Source organism: Marmota monax, unplaced genomic scaffold, assembly GCF_021218885.2.
Source record: "Marmota monax isolate L192 unplaced genomic scaffold, Marmota_monax_Labrador192_F-V1.1 WCK01_AAM20220418_F8-fsc00057, whole genome shotgun sequence".
In the NCBI taxonomy this organism is placed as follows: domain Eukaryota; kingdom Metazoa; phylum Chordata; class Mammalia; order Rodentia; family Sciuridae; genus Marmota; species Marmota monax.
This window is the reverse complement of record NW_026693933.1, coordinates 7,377,874-7,403,057: the sequence shown is the minus strand read 5'-3', so window position 1 is coordinate 7,403,057 and position 25,184 is coordinate 7,377,874. Positions and strand designations below refer to the sequence as shown.

At 37.5% G+C, this 25,184-nt stretch overlaps 1 protein-coding gene across 2 annotated transcripts in view; it reads right to left on the bottom strand.

Moving 5' to 3' along the window:
* The window catches only part of Sp4 (Sp4 transcription factor), a 57,757-nt gene extending 33,837 nt beyond the window's left edge, over positions 1-23,920 (bottom strand). Inside the window, exons 1-3 of one of the 2 annotated variants that reach the window (XM_046463620.2) lie at positions 23,700-23,920; positions 23,168-23,280; positions 21,096-22,650 (exon numbers count right to left, since the gene is read on the bottom strand). In XM_046463620.2, the coding sequence (XP_046319576.1) occupies positions 21,096-22,650; positions 23,168-23,280; positions 23,700-23,706 (1,675 nt within the window). In that variant the 5' untranslated portion in view covers positions 23,707-23,920. The remainder of the gene's footprint in view (positions 1-21,095; positions 22,651-23,167; positions 23,281-23,699) is intronic. The other variant, XM_046463621.2, reaches the window with a different exon arrangement.
* Between the last annotated feature and the right edge of the window lie 1,264 nt (positions 23,921-25,184).

Below are 25,184 nucleotides of genomic sequence, written 5' to 3'. Positions count from 1 at the left end.
CAATCTAGAAAGCAGTATGGAGATTCCTTAGAAAACTTGGAATGGAATCACCATTTGACCCAGCTATCCCACTCCTTGGTTTATACCCAAAGAATTTAAAAACAGTGTGCTACAGTGAAGCAGTCACATCAATGTTTATAACAACACAATTCACAATAGCTGAATTGTGGAACCAACCTAGATGCCCTTCAATAGATGAATGGATAAAGAAACTATATATACACAATGAAATATTACTCAGCATTAAAAGAGAATAAAATCATGGCATTTGCAGGTGAATGGGTGGAGCTAAAGCTGAAGAATATCATGCTAAGTGAAGTAAGCCAATACCAAAAAACCAAAGGCCAAATGTTTTCTCTGAGAAATGGATGTTGATCCATAATGTGGGTGGGGGTGGGGGAGCATGGGAGGAATGGAGGAACTTTGGATAGGGCAAGGGGGAGGGAAAAAAAGAGAGGGGGCCTGAGGGTAGCAAAGATGGTGGAATGAGATGGACATCATTACCCTAGGTACATTTTTGAAGACAACGAATAGTGTGACTCTACTTTGTGTACAACCAGAGTAACGAAAAATTGTGCTCCATATGTATACTATGAATTGAAATGCATTCTGCTGTCAAGTATAACAATTAAATAAAAAAATAATTTTTAAAAAAATTTGCTTTTATTTATATATTTTTAAAAAAAATTTTTTTTAACAGTTCGGAGGACTAGACTAGGCCCCAGGGTACTCTACCACTGAACTACATCCCTAGCTATCCTTTTTTAAATTTAATTTTTTTTTTTTTTTTTTAATTTTAGGACAGGATCTAGCTAAGTTACCCAAGCTGACCTCAAACTTGGGATCTTCCTTCCTCAGCCTCCAGAGTATCTGAGATTATAGGCCTACACCACTACACTGTACTTAGTAATACTTCATCATAAGAAACCTGAAAAGTTACTAAGTGCTTCTAAATTTGTGATGCTACTAAATTTGTGTCATATAAAAATTTTAGTTTTAATTAGTAATCAAAGCATTGTGTATGATTTTAAATTCTAAAAAATAAAATCTGGCCAGAGTTATAGCATCTAGAGAGAAAACAGATATCCACTGAACATCCAATGTTTCAGTATGAAAAGGAACTATTAATAATAAAACACAAGCAAAAACTTGTTTAACTTTCATTAGCAGTTACAAAACACAAAGTAAATGTAAAGCAGATATATATCACTGAAAAAAACCAGATTTTGTCATAATACAGAATATTCATATTTTCATGTTACCAGAGAAATAATAAAATGATCTTTTATTTAATTTACAAAAAAAGCAAACACTCCAAAAGAGACACTCAAAATTCCTTTTGTTGGTGGGGGGTGTTGGGAGGCAACTGGGGATTTAACCGAAGGGTACTTTACCACTGAGCTATATCCCCAACCCTTCTTATTTTTTGAGACAGGGTTTTACTAAATTGCTTAGGGTCTTGCTAAGTTGTTGAAGCTGGCCTTGAACTTGCAACCCTTCTGACTCAGCCTCCCTAATTGATGGGATTGCAGGTGGGCACTACTGCATGCAGCTAACTCCAAAATTTCTATATGCTTTCTACAGCCCATGTAACTACTTGTCCCTGAAATAACTTAGTTCAGGAAAATGCCCATATGCCTATAGAAACTCAATTTTATTCAAAAATTTTCAGTAAAGCTGAATCTACTCAGTCAAATATTTATTAAGCACCAAAAATAAACAAGGAATCTATGGAGGAAGTCTGGAGGAAGCCAAGATGATCAGTGCACTAAAGTATTAGTGGTATAATGGACCATTACTTAATTAGATCTCATTTATAGTTGTGTATTTTCCATTACAAAAGCTGGAAGTTATGGCAATAAGCACATCTCTGGGCTTCCTAGAAACCAGGTGTAAAAGCTCCCCCCCCCCCCCCAAAAAAAAAAAAAAAAAAGGCTATATGAAAAATCTGACAGGGAATCAAAGATTTTTTAGAACTCTTGAGTTCCTGAATAAACCAGATAATTCTACATCATTCAACCAAGATTTAGGATTGGACTATAAAATGAAATTGCTAAATATTTTATTCAATATGATTTAAAAAATCATATTGGGTTCCCTGGGGAGCAGGTGACTTGCAATCCTAGAACAAACTAACATGCACTATAAAAAAATTTTTTCATGGGCAGAGATTCAATAATAGTTATACCCTTGTTTAAGCATTACATCAAGAATACATTAATTTAAACTAATTTATCCTTCCAAAATAATTACAATTCGTTTAGTTTTCTGAGGGTAACGAAGACCTATCTGAATGGTTTAGATACAAAGTATCCCCCAAAAGCTCATGTGTGAGACAATGCATGAGAGTTTATAAGTGAAATGACTGGGTTATGAGAGCCTTAATCTAATCAGTGCATTAATCCCATGATAGGGATTAACTGAGTGGTGGTTGTAGGCAGATAGTGTGTCGGGAGGAAGTGGGTCCCTGAAGTTGTGTCTTTGGGGTATATATTTTATCCCTGATGAGTGTAGTCTTTCTGCTTCTTGATAGCATGTCCTGAGATGTTTTCTTCCACCGCACTCTTCTGCCAAGATGTCCTGCTTCATCTCAAGCCCAAAGTATGAAGCCAGCCACCTATGGACTAAGACCTCTGAAATTATGAGCCCCAAATAAACAAAAGCAAAACCCAAAAACCCTTAAAAATTCCCATTTCCTAAATCACTTTTTCACAATAATTCATTGATCTCTTTAGTCAATAATTTCCCCATATTACCTGTTCACAATATGACTATTAATCATTAATTACATTTGCTATAAAATGTTTATGATAAAACATTTAGAGCAGCTTAAAGGCTGCCTGGTTTGTGAATCTAATGCTGAAAACAAAATAAAAGAAAAATCACACACGAAAAAGCAAGATTCAGGCATAAACTATATGGGGTTTACTCTAAACACTTGCATGTAAAATAATTTAAATGACCATATTAGATTTTAAATTTTAGTTTTGCTAGTGGAGAAGCTACACCAATTGTAACAATTACTTAGCAACCAAATCACTGTCACCTGGGATAGGAGAAAACAACATTTACTTTAAGAACTTATTCCCTTGAGAAGAGGAGATGCAAGAAAAACTTGCCTCTAATAATATTCTTCCTAATAAAAAACCTTATAGAACTTGAGTATCTACTTATGCCTCAAGGAGTTAGATCTGAGTTCTTCTGGCATTGCCAACAACTAAAGGTTTGATCTGGATAAACTATATCTCCAATGTGGGTCTCACTTTTAAAATTTATTTTTTTAAAAAAAGGGTAACATGTAAGTTACCCTTACAGATCAATCAAAAATGATCTGTAAGGGTAACTTAGAGATCAGAATTCCTGTCATCTTCCAGTAAGGTTAAAAAATATTTTTATATACAGACACATACATATTTACCTTTACATACAAACATATATATCTCAATACCATTCTGAATCTTGATGCAAATTATTTCCAAGAAAACTTTAACACTATTTCTTAAAGATAAGATTCTTTGGCACAAGGACTGTTTAAAAAAATAATTTAGTAGCCCAGTATTTAAAAATAATCTATTAGCCAGGTGCAGTGGCTCATGCCTGTAATCACAGTGACTCAGGAGGCCAAGGCAGGAGGAGCACAAGTTTGAGGCCAGCCTGGGCAACCTAGTGACACTGTATCTCAAAAAAAAAACCAAAAAGGTGGGGTGAGCTGGGGATATAAGCTTAGCAGCAGGAAATGACCTCTGGATTCAATCCCCAGTACTACAAAAATTAAATACACAAAATAATGTATTAATAAAAAATTGACTGCTATTGAAGAGACAGTTTTGTTGTTGACAGTTCCCAAGAGGAACAGACCAGGCCACAGATTGGAGGGGTGGGGAATACCAGAGTCAGAGCCACACTTTCTGCTTTCTGCAAAAAAGAATAAGCTCAGGACAACTACTTCAAATGATTTTTAGAGGGCTTTGGGGCATACTTCCTAATTGTCTGGTACCTGGTTCTAGGTGATTAGGACATAATTATGAGGTGATTGAAATATGGGCTCTGGATTGACTGGTTTGTATTTGAAAATCACAATGGCAGACTATTTGTTTATCTAAGAACTGGCTAAATCCCCCAGAGTCAGCAACTTCCCAGATATCAAAGTATGAGAATACATTAAAAAAATTATTTTTACTGAATATTTATTAAACACTATGTACCAGCATTGTACTATGTCACAGATACAAAAATGGCCATGCACTAGGAAATAAGAGTACAAAATGCTAAGTAAGCATACACATTTATTAATGTATAAGACTAAAGGTAAACTTAACTATTTAGTGCTTTGGCCTTCACAGAATATTTTCACACATATCATTCAGTTTAATCCTCAGAAAAACCTTGTCTGGCAGGCAGCTTGTTTTCATTTTATAATGTTTACAATGAAGTGTTTACAATGAGGCTCAAGAAAGTTAAATGACATCCAAAATGACAGACAACAACTGACAGAACAGGGTACTGAACCTCGGTCTTGGTTTCTGACCACTGCTACTTTCACCAACACCATAAAGTCAGCTCTACTTTCAGTCAAGTCTACAAGATTATTATGTGGAAAAACAGTTTTCCCAACCGCTAAAGATTAATTGCTCAATAACCTTTACTACTACAAGTGTGGGGCTAATACCATATTTAAAAGCATGCAGAATTCTTAGTAACTAATGAAACAAATTCATTACTGATAGTTCTTATAAGTAGTATTTGAATGCACAATTTTCTCTTTTTAACTTCTTAATAATAGTAGTATGCTAGTGTAACCTTTCTAAGACATATTACCAAAACAAATCTTTTATTTATTGGTAATCATGGGTAATTACATATTTTTAAAATGGTTATAAATTTGTTAACCTATAATATAAAGTCCAAGCAAATATTGTAGTTAAAATTGCTTTTAGAGAATGGGTGTTAAGTATTCTCACCAGAAAAACGATAATTATGTGCAGTAATACATTTGTTTATTAGCTAGATTTAACCATACCACAATGTACATATACTTCATCATGTAAACACATACAATTTATCTATTAAAAATAATAAATAATTTAAATAAATTGCTTTTCAAATGTTTCTACTTTTATTATTAGCTAAAAAATTCTTCACAAGGAGCCACTGTGTAAATGCATTCTTGACATTAGCATCTATAGTACTTTTTTCCCACAGTATCAGCTAAAACCTGATCTCAAATTTGTGTTGGTAGTTGGTAGGCTCCCTGCCTCAATATCATTAGCAAAAAATTCTAGCAGATGACAAGATACCACTCCTCTTATAAGACCTGTAGGAGTACAAAACAATTGTGACATTCTTCCCTTTCTAGAATAAGAAGTAAAATATTTTCTCCTTTGAAATGGAGATTTCAAAATAAATGTACCTAACACCACTTCTAAATTTCTAGATTTCATAACTACTGTCCATGGGACAGACTGACTAGAAGTCCAATCATGAGGTGCTAAAGTAATAAACAGGTAAGCTAAGATGGTTATTAAAAAGAGAGAGCGCAAGGGATAAAAATCTTTGGTCTAAAAATCAGGAATTGGTTTTTGAAAGGTCAGAAGGTAATACCGGACAGGAGAGCTTTCTGAAAGTTACTGTGGCAGTATGCACTATCACAGGACTGTGCTTTTAAGCTAGAGTTCTCAGGGGTAGGGAAGCACACTCCCCAGATTTAAAGGGCAACTGGTCTCTGAGCAGGCATCTTTAATGTTTGTATCAATCTAAATGCCCAAGGATGTAGAGGCCTGGTTTCTACCTTTGTTGTTGTTCAAGGCAGGGCTTGTGCCTAGTTAGAAGGATGCTGGCAAACAAATCATTTTCTTAAAACAAATTCTGTAAGTCCTTAACAACAATTTCAACCTATAGATATTGATCTTTAAAGATCTTTATCTATAGATAACAGACTCAATATTACATGTGGCTTCAAAGAGTTGCCAAAACAAAACTTAACTTTTTTTTTATAAATACTGACAGTTTAACTTCAAAAGGTAATCAATTTTAAAACTCACAATATTAGTAATTAGTTTTAAAACTCACAATATTAATAATTAGATATTTTATCTGAGTACTCCCCTTGATTCACTGAAATAAAATTAAGTCCAATCTAGTCTCCACACATTTGTGCTTAAAATTACAGTATTCTAACACTAAACGAAAGTTATCTCAACTATTTCACCACCACCACACACACACATACGCGCGCGCGCACACACACACACTAGCATTTTCTTGTACTAAAGAAAAAACAGATGCTATTCCCAAAGATCACACATGACAAAGACACCTGCTCTCCAGTACAGAGCGTTTTTCTTAAATAGTATCAGTTAACCTCTACTAATCATAAACTGCTTACAGAATGAAACATATTTGCCTTCCAATGTGAAAATTATACATGATTATCAGTACCAAGACAGGCAGCTGCCAAAGAAGCCTTTAAAAAGCACTGAAAGCTGTTTGAATACTTTGGTTTTGACAATCAAGTTTTATTTGTGCCTTTAGGGTAAGGGTGAAAATGTGAAGAGGTGTACCAAATTTTTGTAAATACTCCAAAATGGGGTGACACCTTAATTATAAAGTAGTGCTGGGAGGACACAGAAGGTGAATAGGCATAGAATATAATCCCCTTTTCCTGTCTCTCCCCCCCGCCCCCAGTACTGGGGATCAAATCCAATCCACTGAGCTTTACCCTTTTTATTTTTTGAGACAAAATCTTGCTAAATTGCCCAGATTGGCTCCAACTGAACTTGACATCCTCCTGCCTCAGCCTCCATAGTAGCTGGGATTATGGTGTGTGCTATCATACCCAATTCCTCAATATTTTTCTAACAAGAAAATATATATGTAAATGAATATATGTGCACACATACTATGAACATACATACAGATAAACAAATGAACTCAATCACGTTTTGAAAATGAAAGCTAAATTAAATTTAATCTATTTAATTTAATATTGTGAATGAACTCTGATATATCAACCTCTGTAAAATGTAAATTGGTCTTCAATTCTCTTTGGTAGTTTATTGCCAAAAAAAAAAAAAAAAAAAAAGGAAAGAGAAAATTCCTTTAAAACTTTTCATGGAAACTATGATTTCCTTTGCCTCAACAAATTATGATGAAACAGCAGGAAGAGATTTAAAGCAAGAGTGACTTCAGGTTCCTTCCCCAATATCTTCATGTATTAATTTTGTAACACTGGGTAAAGTATTTAAACTTTCTGAGCCTTGATTTTTTTTCCTCAATAATTAAAAATACCAGGTAGGAGATGTACTTCAGAGGGGGAGTGCTTGCTGAGTATGCATGAGGCTCTAGATTTGAGCTCCAGAACCACAAAAAACAAACAACAACAACAACAACAGGCTTGCTTCCCCCTCAAAAAGCCAATGACATTCTAAGATTGAGATAAAACACAATTTACCTAGATAAAGCACAGTCCCCATGAATAGAGAATGGGCATATTTTATTTCCCCAGCATCTAGAACAATGTCTGATATACAGTGGCAGATCTTGCTTATTATTTATCTACTACAAAACAATAAAGCCACAGCACCATCCCTGTCAATTGAGTTAATTTCACATAAAATGACATGCAGAATTACCTGAAGAATACAAATTCTACAGATATAAAATATTCTTCCTACCCTCAAATTTCCAATCAAAATGGGATATCAAAGTAATAAAAACTTTTTTTTTTTTTTGGCATTTTAATTCCCTCTGTGACTAATGTGCCCTGTGCCCCCAAAGAAATGAGGACTGGAACACTCAGCTGATGATATAGAAGTTTGGGGGCCAGGGTTGTGGCTCAGTGGTAGAGCGCTTGCCTAGCATGCATGAGGCACTGGGTTCAATCCCTGGCACCACATAAAAAATGAATAAAGTTTTTTTTAAAGATATAGGAATGTCTGTGCCTTACTGAACATACTATACTACAATTACAGTCCTGTTCATCTAGATATCTAAACCAGTCCTCCCCTCGCTACCCCCCCCCACCCCCACCCCTGCCCAGTGCTGGGGATCAAACCCAGGCCTCACACATGCTAAGTAAGTACTCTACCACTGAACTACATCGCCAGCCCTAGATCAATCTTACAAAGAATTTGTTCTTCCTAGTTCCCTAACTTACTGGCTGAATGACCTTGTTAAGTAAATTCACCTCTGATGGCTTCGGTTCCTTGTTCTATAAATTGAGGTCACCACCCATCACCTTCTTTATAGGATTGTGGGAAAAAAAATGAGTTACCATAAACACAGTGTTTAAACAGTGTATAACATACAAAAGACAACCAATGAACTAATTTCATAAATGATCACAGGAGACAAACACTATAGTACATAGGGAATACACAATGAGGTTAAAGTATAGGGTTCTGGAACCATCATTTACCAGATGGCCTTGAGCAAGTTATTTCTCTCTAGATCAGTTTTTTACACCTGAAAGGAGGGATGACAACACTTACCTTATAGTGTGTTCTGAAGATTAAATGAGTTACTACATCACATGCTGCATCTATAATCTAGTATACTACAACCATGCAGTAAATGTCAGCCAAAATATAAAATATAAGGATGAAAGAAGTACCCCTTTACTACTTGTCTTATTCACGAAATAAAACAGCATGATTTCTTTCCCCATTAGAATATATGGGACAGGAGATCAGTCCCATGATATTAAACCTTATAAAGAACACATGAAGCCACACAATATAGATGCTGAGTATCTATTTGTTTACTGAATTCATGGATACAGTCCACCAGTGGGAGTCAGTGAAATGGATAAAAGTCTATCAAGGAATTACTAAAAGCATTTACCTGCTCTATTATAAAAATAAATATAGGTAGTTGTAGCCTACTAATGAGGACAAGAGAAATTCTAGAAATAAAATTACAGCATGCTTTAACATCATAAAACTAAAATCACAAATACTTAGATGTCTGTTTCAACAAACATTATAATTTATAGTATGTATGACAATATCTGTCAAATGTCTCAAATTGCTTCATAAGTACATTTAGCTATCTGGGAAAACCTACAGGATTTATAAAGCATCTTAGATATTTCTCCTATATATATCCAGTTAGTATTTGACATCACATTCATCTAATCTTTTCCTCTTCCTTTTTCTCCTTCAACTCCCTGGTGTCAACATCCTCAACTATACCAAAACAAGGGTTTTCCAGCCCTCCCACAGCCCCAAACCAAGCACAGGTACCCACTTACCACAGCATAGATCACTATCTGGTTCCTATACTCCTGTGCAAAAGCAGCTCCGCTTCTGTGAACAAAAAGCTATGGTGACTTGTCTCATTATTTACAGAACTGTGCTAAACCCCTCTTGATGGCCTCCTTACGAAGCATCTATATAACCTCAGATGGAGAGAAACAAACTGGAGTCTGTACGCACTTTCAAGTTCTCTTCAAATTCCCCTTTCTTCCAAAGTTTTTGCCTGCAATTGTCTACCAAAAATATATAAAGCAATCTGATACAAATTCTCTTTATTTCACTTTACTGATCACTTTTCCTTTTATAATCATAAACTCTCATTCTTTAAGTATGAATCTTGAATCTATTTCAAGGATCTATTCATTCATTCCATTCTTCTATTAAGTCTAAGTTCTCTGCCTGTATATTTTTCCTAGTATCAAGATCATATGTATGGAGAAATGTTCACCAGGGCGTGAGAAGAAAATACACGTGTGTGTATGTACATATATACATATGTATACATATTTGTTAATATATACTATTATTACTTAATCTAAGTCTAAATTCCATAAAGTATACACAATACTAATTGAATTTTCAAACTACATGTGACATCCAATACAACCTGAAATAGTACTCCTCTTTCTTTTGACTTGGCAAATTTTCAGTTTTCTTTTAAATCCCAGCTCAGTTATAAACTTCTCCATGAACACATTCCCAGAACCAGTTCTCCTTTCCTATGGGCTTCCATAACACTTCACTCGTAGCTCTTATAAACCAAATGTCACATTGTAATCTAATAAACTATATATACATCATATTCCATTGAGTCTAAGATGTGAATGACCTCAAGAAAGAAAAAAGTCTATTAAACTATGAAATGATTTTTATTATAAGGTGTATTTCAATGTTAAATATATTAAAATGTACAAAGTATATCTTAGAAGAAAATAAAAAACAGTCTCTCCCACAACAGATTATATATCCTGTAAAGGTGAAAATGTCTCACTTCATCATTAGTGTTTCAATACCAATTACCATACTTGATACATAGGGAAAAGAACAAATCTGATGTTTTTATCTAATCCCTTACCATTTCTCAACATTCTAGGTACTAAAGAAAAGTTCAATAATCTGTTTTTCATATCTAGTAACCATTTCCTTCACTGCCATAGTCTTTGGAGGGCACTGTGACTTTATGACTTAATTACCTCAACAAAACCCTTTTAACTGGGCTCCTGGGCTCCTTTCTAACTTTTCCACACTTTTAGTTAGAGAAACATTCTAGTATATATCATTTGCATCACAAATATTCCCATTTAATTCCTTCTACACACTAGATTGATGTTATTTGAACTTACTTTTATTATTGATTTGGCAAAATCTCCTTTTCAAAATGTTAGGAACTGGTTCAATAAATACAACTTCTCCAGCTGAAACACGGATGTCATACTACCTACTGAGCACAGGATGAGCTACTATTCTGGGATACCCCTGTACCTCTATGGAATACCACTCCCTGTGTTAGCTCTAAGCTCCAAGTGAGGTCTTTATGCTTTGATCCCTGTCAAGTTCATTCCATGTTCAGCAGCTTGACTCAAGACATCATCTTCCTTCACCTCTCCACTTTCAAAGTCTCAGATGTCCAGTTTTCAAACCAATCCTTGAGGCCTATTATCAAGTCCTATATCCATTCAAGAAAGATTTGATTGTTTACTCCAATACCCTGATCTCACTTGTCTCTGAGTTCTCATGCTTGTTTGCCATTCCTCAAAACCCAGTACTTAAGTTTAAAATCTCATATAGTTGCAATTTCCAGATAATTGTTTCATGTATATAATAAGCCTTATCTCCCCAACATAAGCACCTTTTAATGACAGGTGAGTATTCTCAGAATCTAATAAAGGCTAGCTGAGAGCACAAAGCAGACATTTAATTCTTACTACATGGAAACACTGCTTTTTTCACTTGTACATACACCTCTCCTCATATCCTTGGTTGAACTTTGCCAAAGTTTTGATACTTCTCTTATGTAAACCACTCATTTACTTCCAATGTAAATACTAATATCCATACCTAAAATAACTTTCTCCCACTTTATTACTTCACATTGTTTTAGTGGATGTTACTAGGTTAAGAGTGTACCAGATCATCACCTCTCATATATAGTTTTATTTATAACAGGTTTTTTTATACATACATCTGATCTTTACTACTCTATGAAGTAAAGACAGAAGGAACTAATATTGCTATTCGACAAATGAAAACAAGGATGAAGCTCCAAATACAAAGTTTGCCCAGGGTGGAACAGTTAATTGGTACCATGGAAGCAAAAATACAAAAAGTTTTAATTTTCAGTCCTCTGCTATGCTCTCAGTACCTGCCTCTGAAGTTAATAAACAACAAATCTGCTCCTTGAACCACACCTGACTACATTTATCATCATCTCTGAGGAAAAGACCCTTCAGGTGTATGAATCACACTTCTTTCCTATTCAAAAGGTTCTCTTGTCTCAATTCAAAAACAACCACCACCAAACACACACACACACACACACACACAAACAAATAAATAAATACATACATACATACATACATACACTTCTGGTGCTAGATATTTTGAACCCCCAAAGACAGACATTCTGGATTTGTATACTCCACAGGGTAAATTAACAAATTTAAAGCTGTGAGTGCTTCTCAGAGTTTGATCTCAGGATCCCAGATTTTCCAACTGTTCTCCAATTCCACTCAAGAAGTGATCATATTGTTCATACTAATGTAACAGTATCAGAAACAGAACTGTAACTAAAGAGCTAATAAGTACCAAATCAGTGCTGGGTGCCAAAGTGTATGTTTAGAGCCTCTTAAGATCACCCTGAATCTCAATTTTATCTTTAATGCTTTGATATTCACCAAATTAAAGGACAAATAATACTGAAAAATATCCCAATTTTAAGAGGGAATCAGGCTGGGTCTATCATTAGCACCTACAAACCTAAATAATGAAGAACATATTAATATATTAATATATGAGTTAAACATTCATTGCATCATAGAATTAATCTGTATTATATAGCCTCTGATAAGAAAAATGGTAAACATCACCTTCAAACTTCCTCCTCAAAACCCTACTTATTCTATCAGGTAAGTTTAAGACTTATAGAACTCTCTGACCACAGGCTGGACAGACGTATATATGTCCATAAACTCAAATATCCATAGAATGTTAAGTTTTAAAATTGAAAGTCAACTCACAGTTCATCTAATCAAACTTTATACACAAGAAAGTCTTTTAAAATAGTCTACAGTAATCTCTGACAGATGGACAGCTAATCTTTAATGACAAAAGATCACTAATGAAACATCATTCCATTATGGTTTAGTTCTAGACTGTGTGTGTGTGTGTGTGTGTGTGTGTATACACATGCATGTTGTGTTTCCCAGGGCCAAACAAAACAGAACTATTTAGGTTTAAAAAAAAAAAAACAACCAGGCCTTCATATATCCAAAGATAGCTGTCACATTTTCTCTTGTTCTCACTTAACAATAAAAAGTGCCTTTCTTTAATTATTACCAGTATAAAATATTTTCCACATTCTTCATTCTGGGAACCTTCTTGATATGCTTGCTAGTTTGTCAATGTCTCACTTAAAACATGCCACCCAGAACTGTGTACATTATTGCAGAAGCAGTATGACAAGCACGAAGTACAGAAAAACCTATACTCTACTCTCAGTCCACACTAAACCAATAAAACCCTAATCATTTTCACAATCCTGCTGCAAGCCAGGTTTTTTATCCTATAGAAATATAATACTCCCCACTTTTAAGTACAGGATCTTATCTGTTGTATTTATCTTCCCAGCATTGGAGCCTCTTAAGATCACCCTGAATCTCAATTTTATCTCCTATCATATTAGCACCATCTCCCAGCTTTGTCTCATCTTTGAATTCAGTAAATAAAATAAGGTCATCTTCCAGCCTGGTACTTGAAAAAGAAAGTTATACAGGACTGTATCAAAGGTAGAATCCCATGCCAAAATGCCAAAGACAACTATTAACGTAGACAATCAATTAACAGGTTTCATCTGATTGTGTGACCAGTTATGAACCATTCAGAAATTGTGTCATTGTGCTGCCATTGCTTTCTTGGTATACTCATTAGAAAGCTTAAGCAAAGAAGATGAGGATAGGGCAGTACTGCAGATTGAACCCAGGGCTGTTTTACCACTGATTACAACCCTGGCCTTCTTTTTACTTTTTATTTTTGCCAGGGTCTCACTAAGTTGCTTAGGGCCTCACTAAACTGCTGAGGCTGGCCTCAAACTTACATATTCCTGTCTCAGCCTTCCAGTTGCTGAGATTACAGGCCTGCACCAGCATGCATGGCTAGGAACCCAGTTTCTTAGTCAGCCCACAGTGGCTCCCAATGATCCTGGATTGTTGTTCAAATGCTCAGGGGCCATCTACTTTATGATTCATTCAAAGACTGTTAAATACAGTAATCAAACTGATTTGTTTGAAGCTTAGAATATTTTAAAAAATTGAGGTGCTTATTCATCCTTAATTTTCTGGTACTTTTTCCACCCTAATATTTTACTGATACTAGTTTGAAACAGAATCTGAAAGTTCCTTCTGACCATAGGATAGGAATAATCTGTACCATCATCATAGTCAGTAATTTGTGGTACTGACAGAAAAACCTAGCCAGGCACAGTGACAAGTCTATATGTTTGTAATCTCAGAGACTCAGAAGGCTGAGTGAGGCAAGACTAAAAAGTCTGAGGTCAGCCTCTGCAATTTAGCAAGACCCTGTTTTGAAAATTTAAAAAAGGGCTGGGGATGTAGCTCAGTGGTACAGCATCTGGGTTCAATCCCAGTACCCCCCCACCCCACCCCCTACACAAAACAACTAAATGTGATATATCTCCTCACTTACCTTGAACAATTATCTCATAGTGACAGGGAACTCATTTCAGCTGGTACTATATTTTCCTTCTGGTTAAGAGAAGCAGAATAGAAAAACTCTGCCTTTGCTATGTCCCCTCTTCATATTACACAATTTTGCTCAATGAGTGTCCATCTTGCTCTGATTCAAAGTGTGATGGCACACACCTGTAATCCCAGTGGCTCTGGAGGCTGAGGCAGGAGGATGGGAAGTTCAAAACCAGCCTCAGCAACTTAGCAAGGCCCTAAGCAATTCAGTGAGACCCTGTCTCTAAATAAAATATTAAAAAGGACTGGGGATGTGGCTCAGTAGCATCCCTGTTCAATCCCCGGTACCAAAAAATAAATTAAAAAATAAATAAATAAAGTCCTGGCAAGTTGTTTAAAATGTTTTCAAAATCCTGTTTTTATTATGAGTTTCTATTTTCCTGACATTATTCTTAAAATACATGCTATTTTTTGTTTTCATTCTTAATCCTATGCTCCTCCTTCTATTCTCCACATACAATAAATCTGAGCTTAACAAGGTCTCCATGTAGCCACACTAGTTGGAATTTACCACTTCTTTTACCACTTTTGTTCATTATTATATGTCAGTACCACAAATTATTGGTGTTAGGAGAGAGCTTAATTGCACAGTCAATATTTCAATTTTCAAAGTCACCAATCAGCCCTTTTAAAGATTTCCGCATAGATATCAGACGCAAAAGTCTGTGGACTTATCCTGTAGCTTCTTATGTAACAATAGGAATGGAATCAAAGATGACTTTGAATCATGCTGTTCCCACTTACTGGCAGTCATAGTTTCCTAAAGAAATTAAAGCTCAGTAAGGCTGTCTATAAAATGGACACAATACTTATAAGAATATTGTAAGGTTTAATAAGACCATATAAACGCTGGTCCAGCACCTAACACATATTAGGTAAACAATAAATGTCTACTTCTTTCCTTCACAAGTTTCATTTAAAAGAAAAAGCCATTTCTAACTACAGTTTGGGAAAAGATACTTCTTTATAGCCCAAGGATTTCCTTACCTACATGTAAAATTTACACGTAGGAGTTATGGCTAGAGCACTTGCCTAGCATGCATGAGGCACTGGGTTCTTCTATCCCTGGCACCGCATTAAAAAAAATAAATAAATAAAATAAAGGTATAAAAATAATTTACTAACATCTTTTTTTCTGAACATGCTCTTTCAAGAAAGAGAAAAATACTATCACCTAGTTCCCACCATTAAATTCTGTAACACGGAAACCTAGAGAATTCTATTTTTCACCAGTAATATCATACTTAATATACAAGAGCTGGAATATTCAGTGAAGACAGGAACAGCCTGTGAAAGACAAATTCAAGTGGAGAGCTGTCCCTCCTTGATTTCTAAACTTCAGCTACATTTTCTCACAAGAGATCTGGATAACAAACCCGGAAAAACAACTGGAGCAGAAGTCAAGATTCCAGCTCTCACTTAGCCATAAAATACAAGAAAGTCTTTCAACCTTTCTGGGCTTCAATTTACTCATTTCTAATAATAGGGCTAAGGAATGAGGATGGGAGCAACTCGATTATTTTGAAGTTTCCTTAGTAACTACAACTTCATTAAGCCTTCATCTTACCACCACCTACTTCTATAAGCAATTTGCATTTAAAACAGATTTTCTTTGACACACTTTGCTCATTCATTAGGTAGTAAAACAACCCTCATCATGTACATTACAGTTCAGAAGAGTACAGAATAGCACATATATGTGTATGGTCTGGTATCAGGCCAGGTTCCCCCCATTTTTAATCAATCCTTAATGTGTCATTCCCACTTATTAGAGACTACAACACCTGACCCATATTTCTGCTTTCACTTAAAACAATAAAATGCTTTTATAAACAGACTTTAGCAGCAATAGCAAAAGGTCAGAGCTAGTAAGCCAAGGATCCTTTCCCATTAAAAAATACTATCATTTTATAAATCTCTGTAATTCTACAATGTCTACATATATCCCCTTCCCCTAGCTTCCTAATCAAACTTCCTTTTCTATTTTCTCTTAAATCTACTATTCTGGACTGCCCCAAAACTCGAAAGATTTACATATATATAAATATATATATATATATATATATATATATATACATATATATATATATATATATATACACACACTAATTTATTTATTTATTTATATATATATTTTTGGGGGGGGGGGGATTGAACCCAGGGGTGCTCTACCACTGAGCTATATCCCCAGACCTTCTTCTTTTTTGTAACAGGGTTTTGCTAAATTGCCCAGTTTGGCCTTGAATTTGCAATCTTCCTCTCTCAGCTTTTTGATTAACTGGGATTACAGGTAAGTGCTATAACATCCAGCCTGATTTAGAATTTAGAAAGCAAATGATTGAAAGTGTTTTCCCTTGCTCCTTTCTCAATCCTGAAATCCTTTGCAGAAGATGCCCTTTTAAAAAATTAATGTTATCTCTAACTTGAGTCCTTTTCATCTTACAGGAACAAACTATCTAATGGCTAAAACCAATTTGGTAGTTCAGAACCCAAATCATTCATTAGGGTATAAGATGTAAGTCCCTTGTTAACAAATTCTAATCTGTAACAAAGAGTGTTAGAAGATTTTAAGAAAATAAGAGTTACAAAAGTAAATCTGACTTGTCTGAAAAACAACCAAATTGAGTATAAGTTTATGTATATATACAGACCTTTTAAGATGCCTAGTAGTGAAATCCAAATTAATATAACCTATATGGCAAAATAAAACTTTATTTGTGTTAAATCTCAAGCCAAGTTTCTACTTTTAGTAGCTCTGGATGTAAGAGGATAATTCTACTAGATTAAATTAGTTTTATAAATTAAACATAAATTTCAATTATATTATTTGGTCCCCATATTTACCAGTAATGAAGAACTGGCTTTCCAATTTCTGGCTTCATACTATATCCCCAGGTTTAAACTTCAATGCCCCCACAAAAATAAAGGAATTTGGTAAGAGTCTCAGCGTCAGCAATATCTTATCAAGTCGGAACTTCCTTTGTGGGAAAACTAGCATAGCAAATGTAATTTCCACTAAAATTAACAAAGCAGTATCCAGTCATCAAGCAAAAGGCCTATAGCATGATGTGTTACTATATGTGATGATTATAGCCCAAAATAAGCTAAATCACTGGCTCTGGCCAGCCCAAGTTAATTACAATTATATATACCAATGGTTCCTAAAAACTCTAAATTCTTTAGGGTCTAACTCCTGAAGTTCACTTGGTAACTAGGGACAATATGAAGATAGTTCTCATTTGAACAAAACCTGCACTCTCCTCACTTAGTTAAAACAAAAGAGGTCCTTAAGCCAAAGTACAATTAGTTGTTATCTTTGTGCTTAACTTAAAATAAGGTTCCCCACTTTTCCTTTAATCTCAGAATCCCAATAAAGAAACATGCAGAAAGCACATGTATTTACTTCCTACTACAATTTTAACTAATTGTTAAAGATGCTTAGCCTAAAAATCAGAATTTTTAGATTAGACCAAAGCACAGAAACATACTATTTTGAGTACATTAGCAAGAAAAGAGAGCGTCTCATTTCATAATACAAAGTGCAAAGCTCCCCAGATTCAAGAACTGGTTTCATTAGATTTGCTTTGTAGGATTTTTTCCATTCTTTGTCCATATCATTCATATCTCCCCCATACCCCCTGAAGAGTAAAATGAGGATGGATGGTGCATAAGTTTTAACCTTTGTCCTTGAGCTACCTATAACATTCTGCTAAAGCTGACCAATAATGTTTTCAAATATAGACAGTGTTCTCATTTATATGTTGAGAGAGAAAGAGTTATCTCAAAAACATGAAGAACAGAACAGTGGTTATCAGAACCAGGGAAGAGGCGAGGTGACAGAGAGAGGATGGTTAGTGGGTACACAGGCAGTTAGTTGAATAAGAGTAGTAATTTCTAATGTTCCAAACCTCAGTAGGATAACTGTGGCTGACAATTAATTGAATATTCCAAAATTACTAATAGAATTTTGAATGTTCCCAACACAAAGAAATGATAAACATCTGAGGTGGGTGATACATTGTACAGATGTACTGAAATGTCAAACTATATCTCATGAATAAGTACAACTATTATGTGTCAATTAAAAATTAAAAATATTTTTTAAAACTTGTGACTATTAAGAGTAAATACACTTCTACAAATTAAACATTCTCATGAAGAAAAACATGAAATAACCAAGAAGGTATTTAAAATGGAATAGGGATACGAAGTTACAGATCTGAAATTCCAGGGCTCATTTATAAAAGGGATATGTAAGTATTTGTTCTCCTCTTCTCAAAGCATTAAAATATTTGGTCTTCTACTCTTTAAAGTCTTAAAAACACAAAACCAAAGAAAACAGAGCAATTTTATTAGCTCCACTATAATCATTCCTGGGCTCTACTCCCAATTCCAAACTGTTATGTGTGTGTCTCTCTCTCTTTTTTTTTTTTTTTTTTTTTTTTTTGAGTACTGAGCGTTTAACCCAGGGCCTCACACAAGCTAAGTGAGTGCTCTACCACTGAACTATGTCCCCAACCCTTCTCCATCACCTTGAGTACCATACTTCAAAAAGCAACTACCATGATAGGCATTAGGATAAAATCTGCAAACAACTAAACCTGGATTAATTTCTGGTCTTTGTAATGTGGATCTCTTTTAAAAATGGAGCTGATCTACTATAACATTAACTCTGCAACATCAACAAAACTTAAAGTCCTTGGGCTTCGGGGGGAAAAATCCAAATATGTAAAGTTCAATTTTCCTCATTTTTTAAGTGGAGCTCCTAAAGCATATGAACTCTCTAAGTTTAAAAAAAAAAATCACCCATTAAAATAAAGAAATAAACACATCTCTTAGGAGTGCTCAACATACAGTAGCCATCCTCAAAATATATTTGTGAAATTAAAAACTAAAGTTTTTCCTTTTTTGCCAGTCAATCTATTTTCTGAGGCAAGCTATACTCTTCTGTTTCCATATTCTGTCTTCTGGTTTACTGCTGATGATTAGACCCTTGATTCTTTCAAATTTTCCAGGTGATTCTTAATCCCAGAAGCTGGATCCTGTGTTTAAAATGAACCACTCAAGTGAGTTTGAGTTGAGGGGTCAGAACACTGGCTTACTCTCAACAGGGAAGGGGAAACCTCTGGATTGTAACATACATTAATTAAAGAGCAGAAGTGGCTACTTCTAATCTAAATTATAAATTACTCAATTCTCTTAATTACTACAATTCACTAACTAACACTTAAAGGTCAAGATGAAATAACTTTTGCTGTGACAATGCAAACTGTCACTCAACCTACCAAATGCAGACACTGTTCTGAAATGCTCCAATCACTGTTAATGTTTAGAAAATGAGTAGGAACAAAGCAAGTTAAGGATTATAAGCCAGAGAATCACTTACATAATTGTACTGTAATGGTGATAGAGGAAAAAGTATCAAATTAAAATACTAAAAAGATTACTGTGCTATCAATATAGGAGCCATTAGCTAAATGTGGCTACTCAAATAAACATTTAAAACCCTGTTCTTCAGTTGCACTAGCCACATTTTAAAGTGCTCAATAGCCACATGTCACTAGTGGCTAACATGTTTGATAGGACAGAGAGAGAACATTTCCAAGAGCACAGAAAGTTCTATTGGATGGCACTGGTCTAGAGGTAGTGGGTATCTATGAAAAAAAAATGTAGTCTATGTTCTCCTGAATCAATAGGTCCTATCAGGCAATTTCCAATTTTACATGTATGCATCTACTCTATGTATTAACTTTTAGTATATTTTTTTTGCAACTTGTGTTAAGAAAGGTCATTCAAAAGTGACAAGCTTGTTTATTTCAGATTACCAAAATAGAAATATTCAATTAACAAGATTTAAAAGTACCAACAGCACTTAAAACCACAACTAGGTTTTCACCAAACCAGAATCAATGAAAAATATTTAATTACTAGAAGTCAACAAGTATTAGGTACAATAAGACTGTTTCAAAAAAGATTAAACTACTTACTAGGGACTAGTTTTCCAAGTACTTTAGCAGTATCTATTTATATGCATAACAAATAACAACTGCTTTTATAATTGGTTTAAAAATGACCTTTCTACAGTTAGTCCAAATTAGTGACATTTTACTGTCTACATTTTTATATTGCTTTCCACCAACCTCACATTAAACATCTACAAATAATACAATGACCTCAAAACTTAAACAATAAAAATTTTTAATGAAAGAACTATTAATTCACAGTCTAGAGCAAATCCTGATTAGAGCAAAAAGTAGGCATAAAAGTTAATGAAACAATTTGCAACTTCAAATTCTATTCCTTAAGTGCAACAATATCTAGTTTATAATGACACAGTATAATAAAATACAAAACACTGGCAACAAGATGCTGAAATTTGAGCAATAACTTCCAGTTTAAAAAAAAAAAAGCTAGACTTATTACACAGCAGAACTCAAACTTCAACAGACTCTCAACTATACATACTTCAATTTAAACCTACTTTTCCTGAAGAACAGGTGAACATCATTTTAACTAGAGTTCTTTCTAAAGAGTTCAAGTGTACTCAAACATGATGTCTAAATTACAGAAGACAATTAGGATTCCAATGAGAAAATTTTGTTTCATGGAAGAATTTTTAAAACGGTCTATTTAACAAATTTAACACATAAAACCCGACACTAAAATCTACAGATGTGAACAGGTCACACTGATTGCTATAGTTATGGCTGTTCATACTGTATTCTTGTTTGGTTTTAATTCCTTATGATCATTTGTTTACTTCAAAGATCATATCAAATCTAAGAGTTAGCAAAGAGAAGCACTAGTTGATCATTACTAAAAACTGTTTATACTGTAGTTAAACAGAAAACACGTTGTAACTTACCTGCAACACTAGTGATTGTAACTGGAACTCCCTGCACTTGAACGCCTGCAGCACCCAGATTGGCAACGCTCACTGTCTGAAGGTTAGGCACTGATGCAAGCTGGGCAGTATTCAAAGTTATTGGGGCACCAGCAACAGCCACAGGAGCAATCTGAGCAAGAGTTGTGCCACCACTTGAAGACACTGGGGTGATGGTTAATTGTTGGGATAACCCAGCATTCTGAACTTGCAAATTTGAAAGACTCTGAATATTCTGAACCTGTACAGTTTGCCAACTGATTTGCCCTGAAGGTGTTAAAGTTGGAGCCCTGATAAGCACCTGAGTCGGATTTACTGCTTGAAGTTGAACATTCTGCAAAGGCTGCTGCTGGATGGTCTGAATTGTCTGCCCTGACTGAAGTTGAAATGACTGTGGTGGAATAGCCTGAATAATCTGTTGCTGAGGCTGTTGGATCTGGATCTGTTGTAAGATAGGCTGGCCTACAATTTGCACTTGCTGAAGAGAATTTGATTGATCCTGTGCATTCTGTATTCCATTAGGCTGAAGCTGACTGGAGCTCTGTGCTTCAGACTCAGTAGCAGCAGGTGTTTGAGATTCTTCAATGGTGCGTTCAGAACTACTGGCTGATGTGCTTGCATACTGGCCTGTATCTGCTGAGCTCACTAATGTGTCACTGCTTGTTAGAGATGTTGAAGCGGTGGTTGTGCAGGTGGTGGAGGAGGAGGGTGATTCCGGCATAGTACTGGCAGAAGCAGTGGTGGTTGTGGGTGTGGAAACTAACTGATTCCCATTAGAAGTCCCACTATCAGTAGTAGTAGCAGGCTGGCCAACTTGTCCAGTCCCTCCTCCAGTAGTCACGTTGTTTATCACTGGCAAAGCCAAAGTCACTCCTCCAATGTTAATTGGTAGGGTTGTTACAACTTGAGCCTGAGTACCAGGAAGGGTCTGTAATTGCAGTGGTATTGAAACACCAGGTCTAATTTGGACTGGAACTGTCTGATTTGCGAGGTTTTGAGCAAGAATATTCCCAGAAGATGTCCTATTAGCAGCTGTGAGTATAGCTTGATTATTACCTGCAGAAATTAGCTGAATCTGACCCTGCAAATCCTGTAGAGATGAACTACTAGTTGGATTGATTTGAATTTGCTGACCTTCCACTGTTTGAAGTTGTGGAATCACTTGGTACTGTACACTACCACTTGGATTTTGTACTTGTATGACTTGAAATTGACCAGGGGTGGAAGAATTACCTGATTTAGCTTTTGTAGGAGATGCACTCCCGTTATTACTGCTGGAAGAACTAGATGAACTAGAAGCTGGTTGAGAAACGTTATTTTCTTTTGAAGCAGGAGGAGTGGAGGCAACAAGTTGCCAAGCGTTTCCAGCAAGTTGCGTTGTTACCAGTTCTAGCTGTTGTGGTTGATTCTGAAGTTGCACCAATCCTTGGCTTGGATCTATAATAATTTGTTGTTGTCCAGTTGCTTGATTTTCACCAGGAGTCCCTATTTTGCTGCAAGTAGCTGCCAGTAAAGCCAGAGGAGAGGGCTGAGAGTCCTAACCAAAATGGAATGGTAAAGGAGAGGGGGGGAAAAAGTGGGCGGATTTAGTGGAGGCCAGAAGTTGGGAGGGGGTCATTTATTTATTTTGACAGCTCTACATATCAGAACTTACTCAAGAAGTGGCAGAAATAAAAAAAGAAATATTAACAAACACAGGTAAGAACTATATGGATAAGGAAACAGAACCTGTAATACAAAGTTTAAGTAAAAAAAAAAAAAATTCTAACAAACTTTCCTAAAGTGTTATTCACCTAAGCTCAAAATGCCCTTGGGAAAATACATACCTTTTTCTTACAGTATAAGTTACTGATGTAATTTTAAACAACGTTATAGCCTCAAATATGTGAAATCTTCATGAATTTACAATTTAAGTTCCTCACTTTAAGATGCTTTGAGTGGATAAACATTTTTATTTTGCTCTTTACTTTTGGGCATTTAAAGGGCATAACTCCCTTTCTTCCCTAATGTTCCGTGATGATTTTTTTTTTTTTTTTCCGTATGTTGGCTTTTACCTGGGAGCCTGAGGTTTTGGTTTTTTTATTGTTATTCTCTGGCTCAGAGGTTTTCCCTCCTTCTGTAGCCATCGCCGCTGCCGCCGCCTCCTCCTCCTCCTCCTTCTTCTGATCTGCAACAAACCCCCCCATACACACATACACGACAACAGGTTATTAGGATTATTATTATTTGTCTTCCCCCTCTTCACTTCTCCCCCCTCCCCCCGAACATTAATCTCCATAAACCGGCGATCCCTGCACACCGGCAGGGGGTGGGGGAGAAGGAGGGAAGGGAGGAGGGGGATATCACAAAACGTGGTTTGAAACCCGACCCATCGGCTCCAGAGCAACACCCAGAAGGAGGTTGTTCTAGCTCAGACATTAAGACAAAACACAACCCTCCTTCCCTCCCCCTGATTCCCTCCCTCCCTCTCCTCCTCCCCTTAAAGCATCTCAGCGGCCCCGGGGGAGGGGGGAGAACCGAGCAGGGTCTGGGGAGGGAGGGAGAGGGAGGCGGTGAAGGAGACCGAGGGGGGTGGAGAATACGTACCGCTCATCCCGCATTAACAGGACAAACCCTCAGACGGAGACACTGGGATAGAGGTGGGTGGGGGTGGGGGCGAGGCGGGAGGAGAGGCCGGTCCCGCCCGCCCGCGGTGGCTCGGAGGAGGCTGTAGCTGGCACAGGCTCTGCCTCTTTTTCCGCGAATGGCCGCCGCTGGGCTGTGGCGTAGCAGCTCCTCTCTCCGCCCGAGCCCGGCTGACTCGCCCTTGATTGACAGCGGCGGCGCGCGGCGCGGGCGGTGGCGCGGGCCGGGGGCGGGGCCAGGGCGGTGCGAGCCAGGCCGACTCCCCACCCCCCTAGGCCTCTCTCCGCCGGAGCCGCCGACTCTCCACCCCTTCCCCCAGCGGATTGGCCGCCGACCTGCCGGGGGCCGGGGCGCTGGGGCCGCCTCCTCTCCACCCCCTTTCCCGGGGTTATTCTTTCAGTCACTTTTCTTTTCCTCCCTTGGCTCCTCTCGCGCTCTTTCTCTCGATGTTCTAGCTCAGGCGCGCTGCCGGTAGGCCCTCCTTACAGCCAAACTTGTTGTCTCAGGATATCCCGCCCCCTACTCATTTCCCGGCTCCCTCCACTCAAAACCCTGTTCCAGCATCCCTCCGAATGGCCACTAAAGGAAAAAGTGGGGCTATCGCTCAAGGGAAGCGCGAGAGGCGAGCGTCGGGACGCGCAGACCCCAGGCGGCTCGGCGCGAGGGGTGAACTGCCCACTGCCCCCGCGCAGCGAGCATGGCTTTCCTGAGGCGCATCCGGACCCGGGCGCCCTTTTTCCCTGGCTCGGTCTCCATTGGCTGAGCTCCTGCTGACGCGCGCTGAGTGGTGGGAGAAAGGGGGCGGGCCACTGACGCAAAGGCTGTCGGCCCTTGTAGTCTCCAGCAGCCTATGCAGCCTCTCCGAGGCACCGCCTTCCTCCCGCCCCCGACCAAGGCCGAGCTGCCAAGCGGAAAGCTGCCCGAGGGGGCGGCGGCGTCAGGGCGTGGCCGGGGCCGAGTGGGAGTTGAACTGAGCGAGGGGGAGGGGGAATGGGTGTTGTTTGCCTGGGCCTATCCGCCGCGCGGGGCTGCCCAAACCACCTCTGCCACCGCCTCCTCGGATTGAAGCCGCTCCCCGAGGGGCGAGCTCACACCGGGAGCGCTCGGCGATTGAGCGGGCGGCGGCGTGGGGAGGCGGGGTTTACTGTCCTCCGGGTTTGAATGAACCCGGCTTCTTGAAGTAGCGCCTTTGCTGAGCCTTTCTTTGCTCACCTTCCCCCTTCAGGCCCACCGCATGAGTCCGAGGCCTGTTTTCCCACAGAGAAGGATCTTCCATTTTTTATTTGTTGTGTCCCTGGCTGGCCGCTGGTGCAGAGCAATGACCTACCTTTCTAGGGTTGCATCCTGTGTTGCGGAAGAGTCCGCAAGGTTGGCGGACTTCTCTCTCACTCTTAAGGGTCTCGCCAGATTGTGCAGGCGAAGAAAAGATCTGCTCCGTGTGGGTCA